Source organism: Habropoda laboriosa, unplaced genomic scaffold (genome assembly GCF_001263275.1).
Source record: "Habropoda laboriosa isolate 0110345459 unplaced genomic scaffold, ASM126327v1 scaffold14, whole genome shotgun sequence".
Taxonomy (NCBI): Eukaryota; Metazoa; Arthropoda; class Insecta; order Hymenoptera; family Apidae; genus Habropoda; species Habropoda laboriosa.
Window position 1 is genome coordinate 1394797 of NW_017100137.1, and position 6927 is coordinate 1401723.

Consider the following 6927-nt stretch of genomic DNA (forward strand, 5'->3'; position numbering starts at 1 on the left):
TACTCTCGGCAAAAGTGTGTGGAACGTGAAAATTATTTTAAATAAAAATGTTCAACTGCGGTGAAATGAAGTGTTTCTCGAAATAAACGGCCTTAGAACTTTCAGGATGGCCTAATATTTCTCAAAAACACCCATTCACCCTCTTCCAACATTATGGAAATTATTTGAACTAAAAACGTATCATTTCAATAGAGTTCAATTTTGTTCAAAATTGTCTCGAAACCGCGGGAACTTTCAGGACGACACAGTACTTCTGAAAAACAACCGTTCACCCTCTACCGCGTCTTTTCAGCCAGAACTCCTTTATCATGTCGGAGCCCTTCTCTCCGATCATAATAACCGGTGCGTTTGTGTTTCCACTGACCAAATTCGGCATAATAGACGCGTCGATAACTCGAAGTCCGCTAACCCCGTAAACCCTGAGCTGAGGATCGACGACAGCCTCTGGATCCCAATAAGGACCCATCTTGCACGTTCCCACGGGATGATAAATAGTCGCGGAATAGTGTCTGATCATGCACTCCCAGTAAGAATCACTGTACATAGGAATATGCTTGCAACCAGGAAATTGTTTCGAGTTCAGTTCACTTCCGAATCTCCTGAACGCAGCAGTTCTGCTCAGAGCAACGGCAATCTTCACTCCTTCGACTAAAGCAGCGACGTCTTCCGGTTCTTTGAAATAATTAGGATAAATCAGCGGATGATCGAATGGATTCTTGCTTCTCAGCTTGATAACTCCTCTACTTTTAGGCCTGAGAAGCATAGGGATCACGCTCCATACATCCTTGTCGTTAATCGGCCCAAAAACAGCGTCGTAGAAGTGTTTCGTTAGACCGTGAACCTTCCTGATGTGTCTACCTCCGTCGGAGTTCGTCGACCCCGATATGAAATGCAGCTCTATGTCTGGAAAATCGTCAGAGGCGTTCACGTACTTGGTATTAACGAAAGCTAGCCCTTCGACACCTCCCAGGACAGTGAGAGGACCGTCGCCGAAAATCGCGTACTGCATCACAGCTTGGACACTGTGCAACCTCTTCTCGACCATAGAAATCTGCTGGTTCACCATGAACGTCAAACCACCCAGTCCGATGTGATCCTGAAGATTGTGCCCGACTCTCAGATCCTGGATCACCGGTACATCGTGCTGCGCCAGGTGTTCTCTAGGTCCGATTCCTGACAGCATCAACATTTGCGGGGAGTTCACCGATCCCCCGGAAACGATAACTTCCTTCTTCGCTCGAATACGGAACACCTTGTCGTCTCTGGTGAACTCCACGCCGTAGGTCCTCTTCGATTTCGGGTCGATCAGAATCTTCGTGACGTGTGAGTGCATAGCAACGTGGAGATTCTTCCGCAGCCTGGCTGGTCTGAGGAACGCTTTCGCAGTGGAGCATCTGCTTCCACGCCTGATCGTTCCTTGAGCGATCATGAAGCCTGTGTGCTGTTCCCCGTTGATGTCTCGATTCTCGTAGCCCATTTCTTGGCCGGCTTGAACGAACGCGGCGGCCAGAGGAGTGTGCCACGGTGCTTCTTGGACCGTTAGGTATCCTCCGGTGGAGTGGTATGGCGTTTTCGCTAGGTAGGGGTTTTGATTGTCTTCGGATTTTTTGAAGTAGTAGAGAACGTCTCTGGAGGACCAGCCTGGGTTCCCCTGCTGGTCCCAGATGTCGTAGTCCTTCTTGTTGCCACGCAGGTAGAGCATGTAGTTCAGAACGCTGCTGCCTCCGATCACTTTGCCACGCGGCCAGTTGCAACGTCCCTGATCCATTGCTGCGGAAACGATTTAACGAGGGGTTCAGTTCAGAGTGTTGCGCAATTCGTCGTGGTAACTTCTGGTTTAACGATTGTTGCTGGGGTAATTGTTGGGTTGAGTGTGCTTTTTTAGGTTCGTTGGATTTGTCCTTTTTTTAAGGTCTTGTTGGCTTATTTTGGAAATAGGTGGGTTGAGTTTTGCTGAGTAAAATGGGTGAAATGAGGAATATGAAAGAAGTGAGAAAGAGAGAGTTGTCAATCTTGAAAGAAAAATAGAAGAAAAGAAGCAGAGAAAAATAGAAGGAGGAGAGAAAGGAAGAACAGTATCATTATCAAAGGATTACAAATGAAAGGTAGAAGACAAAATCAGGAGTTTTTTTAAAACATAAATTAAGAGTAAAAGTAGGAATAGACTGCATAAGAGAGATAAAGGCAGAGAATAAAAACCAATTAATAAGAGTCATTTGGCAGGTTTTTGAGTATTGGGGAAATAAGCTGAGGGTAAAAGCAAATAAAAGAATATTAAAAAATAAAGAGAAATACAGAGAGAAACAGCTGTATATGCAGCGCTGCAAAGAGAGGAAAGAAACTGGGTTAGAATAGGAAGGAGATCAAACAATAATTCCATACACCTATATAATAATGAGTGAAGACTAATTTTGTAGTATTAGTAGTATTACATTACACAGGCTTCAGATAATTATAAGAGTCGAAATTTCTGATTTACCAAGGCAAGAATCCCCGTCTGGTTCCGTTTTGTACTGCCAGTCCAGTTGGCTGAGTTGCAAATAACCAGCAAGGAGAGGAACATCGGAGATTTCCGTTTCATCGCCGCCAGCTTCCAGGAGAAGCACGTTCCAGTTTTCTATCTCGGACAACCGGCTTGCTACCACAGCTCCTGCAGCAAAAGTTTATGCGAACTTAATCAAAATTGTGCTATACACCGGATTTGAAATGTGTCACACTTTTAAAACTGGGACAATTTAAATGGTCGCAGTCGTTGTGCCGTTCAATTGAAATTTTCAAATGAAAATAAGGAAATTGAGGTATGGTTGTAAAAGTGGAGCAATGTAATGTTACTTGAAAAGAGAATAAAACTAAGTTTACACGGACTTAACCAAAATTGTGCTTTCAAACAGGATATATACAAAGAAAAATTTAATTAAAGGTAGAGCTATTAATATAAAAAGCGAAATTTTTATTGATAAAGAACGAACGAAAAGAGATAACAGGAAAATTTATAGTAATTTCACTGATTCGCTAATCGTTAAATGTAAAAATAACAATAATAAAATTGAAACGGCGTTAAACGATTAAGAATAATATTCGAAGTAAACAAGTAATCTTCTCTAAGATATAACTGAAACACTACGGATTATCGCTAAAAAGTTACAAAATAAAAATAACACCGGAAGGAGTGCCGAGTTAAAGAAAAAATTCGTGAAATAAGAGTAACGAAATTGGGTAAACCAGATTTCTATGGACCTGTCTGCGGATAAGACCTGTCATCTGTGAAATGCGAAATTTCACAGGAAGCGGAAGCACCGCGTTTCTCCGTTAAACAGGAACACGTGAACGTCAACGAGTTTTCGTAAAAATGTATACTGGAAAGTAGGAAGAGAATTTAAGATGAAGCAAAATAACGGTGTAGTGTTGAATCTCGAGAATAAGCTTGTCTTTTAAACGTAATTTTCCATGTGTAAAAAGGCTAAATAAACTATGCCCTCTCCCGAGGAGATTTCTGGAGGATCGAAAGAGAATCGAAGCCGGAAGATTGAAAGAGAAGATTCGATTCTATATCCTACGGGAGTCGAGTCGGAATAAACGAAAGATTGTCAGTCAATAGTGTCTGATTTTCTAAGTACCTGTTCACTTCGGTAGAATCTACTGTCGCACGCGAATAACACTGGGTCACAAATGACCCAGCTTCGTTGGTCGATAATTAACATTGCAAAAAGGTGTACCTGCAGAACCAGCTCCTATCACGATGAAATCGTAAGATGGTAGGAGCACTTCAGAGGGTATATTAATCGGCGGTGCCTCGTTGTCCATCACTTCGTACTGGAAGTAGACCAGCGCGGCTGCCAAAACCGGAAAGAACCATGAAAGTCCGCTCGACGCGGAGGTCAAGCCACCCGCAAGAACACTCTCGATGCCCATTTTGTAATTTTTCGGACTTATTCTGTCAATCGTCTGCAACAACACGTTCGAAACATTCGCTTGTTAATGATTAGAGTAATTTACTCGTTGCTTGGTAGAAAGTTGTTAATAAGTATTTGATATGCTTAGTTTATATTTAGATAGGCAAATTTGTTACATATCTTATTCGAGGTTCCTTTTTTACTTATTTCTGTTTTTTGGGGGAATATTTATGTCGTTTATTAGTGTAATTTTTAATTTCTGTGAATTTAATTTCTGTGAAATACAGATGTTACGTGAAACGTTGCACACTGTCTTCCGAGAATTTGAATTCATATGTATCAAAAAATCGTTGAAATTTAATTTTTCAAATTAGAGAAATTCGATTAAATTAAATTTAAATAAATGAATTTAATTCAATTTGAAATATGAAATTTCAATCATTTTTTGATATATGTAGATATCGTGTTTGAAAAATTAAGTTTATTTTAACTTCTTAAATTAGATTTAGTTTAATTTTTCGAATTAAATTCATGTTCCACAATTTAAATACCGAATAATTCCTCCAAGAGACTTGTACACGCTCATACGCCAGGTACCACCATTTTCCTAATTCTATCAAGCAAAGAACAAACCACCAAATGATCCTGGTGACTAATTAAAAATTTGTCCTTTCGTGAACCAAATATAAATTTAATTTCCACAAATTTTCCAAATTACAAAAAATTATCAAATAATTCATCTGCCTTTGAAGATTCTTATGTTCGTTCGAATACCTAGCAAGCCTACATTTCATCCAACAATATTCATTTCTTTATTTACAAAATTTCGTCGAAATTTACGATACTTGTAACACTTTACATTTCCCCATAAATTACATCGATCAAATTCCTTTCTACCATTCGAGCGACGGATAACTTAAACATCGAACCTTTACAAATCAACGTCGCGAGTCATTTTAACAATTGATAAAACCGTTACCATCGAGTTTCTAGCACGTTTTCATGGTCATTCACGGGGAAGGACCGTCTTGGTTGAACCGTTTGTCGACACTGTCGAATCGAAACCAATCCGCATAGAAATCGGTCGAAGAAAATCCAGAGACGGCTGGCACACGTGGTCGGCGCGCGTACGAAAGGAATATCAATGACACGTGAAACTTTCAGCTGTTAAGTAATTCACTATTAACACGGCCAGCGTGGTCGCGACGATCCTCACGTACACAACTCGTTGTCGAAAGTTTCCGCGAAGCGGGATCGTGCGCGGAATTTCGCGAAAACGCATGAAATTAGCGTATCTACGTAAGTGTGCTCCGCGAGAAATTTTTCTCGTGCCATGATGATCGTAAATTGTAGTAATTTGTCTGATTCTACAGTTTAGCAGAAATTGTAACATTTGAAATTTGATAACTGCTTAAAAGTGATAAAATAATATTTTATGTCGAGTTGTCGAATAATAATCGTTTGGAAGTAGTAAAAAAAAAAGTAGATATTTCGATTGAATTCTTGCGGTGTTGTGTGGTAACTTAATTTTTGGGGGTGCACCACCCTGAGGTGTCTAAAAATAGATAAATTTTGGGAATTTTTTTCGTAGGTAACTGTTAAATGAAAGATTTCAATTTTATCGGGGGATGTAAATGTAACTTTCTACTATTTTCTTCAATTTTTGAAAAGTCAAAATGTTACAAAATGGAGGAGTTATTGCGAAACCTCTTCTGCTAGTACATCGATTGCTGACAAGGATTGGAACGTCGATTTATCAATAAAAATGTATTATCTATAATGTAGCTTACGAGTTTTTCGATATCTCAATTATTTAATTTTTTAGAAACGTTTAATGTTAATTTTCTTGGGTGAAAGGAGCTTCTTCCTCTTCGAACTACCACCATTTCCATAATAATTGCAATTTTTTGAAAACTGTAAGCTGCGCAGTAGATAATACATTTCTATTTATGAATCAAAAAGATTTTTTTATTTCAGACGTTCCAAGCCTTGCCAGCGATGGGCGATCAGCAATCGATGTTCTAGCAGAAAAGGTTTCCCAATAACTCCGCCATTTTGTAACATTTTTACTTTTTAAAAATTGGAGAAGAAAGCTGAAAGTTACAGTTACACCCTCTGAAAAAATTGAAACTTTCCGTTTAGTAGTTACCTATGAAAAAAATTCCCAAACTTCACCTGTTTTTCGAAACCTCAGAGAGCCGTTCCTCCTTAAAATCATGAATGAATATTAAGTAACAAAATTCGAATAGAAGTAAACAGTTACGTTGTACGTATAAAGGTTTAAAATTAAAGAATTCTACCTGTGATTCTGATACTTTATACAGAATTAATTGTAAATTTATTTCCAAGTAACGTAAGTTTAAGAGATAAATACTTCTTTGAATATTTAAAAAAGAATAAAATAGCAACAACTGCAAGAGAAAAATATTATTAGCAGATACTTCGAATTGCAATATTTATAATTATATTTTCGCTGTATTACACAAATTGAAACTAATAATGCAACGTGGTGTAATGTAACATTTACCTGAAACTGTAATATTCGTGGTGAATTTTAATTGCAGCCGATAAACGATCAATTCGATACTGCTCGTAAAATTCACGATTCCACTTCCGGTAATTATACTCGATTACACGATTGGTCTATCATTTACCTCTAAACTTCACTGGTTCCGTTTAGTTCCAATTAACAGGGATACATTGCACAAACTATGAACCGAACGAGGTCAAACTCGTGGAACAAACCTTTATTATTTGCATGGTAAAATGAAGTCATGCAAGTTATAACCAACTTTTCTCGTCGCTCTTTTGTATTCTGGGTTTCTGTGTCGGCGATTGAACGTTTATAATTTGAAAAACGTGCTCTGCGATTATTCTCACTTTGAACTTTGTTGCAATTTATGTCGCTGCGATTGTCTTCGTACTTTTATAATCGCAGAATTTTTAATGAAATTTTTTTGAGATATAATTTTCGAAATTATAATACAAATTCCCAAACCAAAGAGTGAACTACAAAGTTCTCCTTTTACCTTTA

At 38.4% G+C, this 6927-nt stretch overlaps 2 protein-coding genes across 2 annotated transcripts in view; one reads left to right on the forward strand and one right to left on the reverse strand.

Moving 5' to 3' along the window:
- LOC108579087 overlaps window positions 1-3912 on the reverse strand; it is a 12582-nt gene extending 8670 nt beyond the window's left edge. The window contains exons 1-3 of the mRNA XM_017942533.1: window positions 3717-3912; window positions 2480-2650; window positions 280-1770 (exon numbers count right to left, since the gene is read on the reverse strand). Coding sequence (XP_017798022.1) covers window positions 280-1770; window positions 2480-2650; window positions 3717-3912 — 1858 coding nt within the window. The remainder of the gene's footprint in view (window positions 1-279; window positions 1771-2479; window positions 2651-3716) is intronic.
- LOC108579462 (flotillin-2) overlaps window positions 1-6927 on the forward strand; it is a 96890-nt gene that overhangs the window by 77890 nt on the left and 12073 nt on the right. The window lies entirely within an intron of this gene.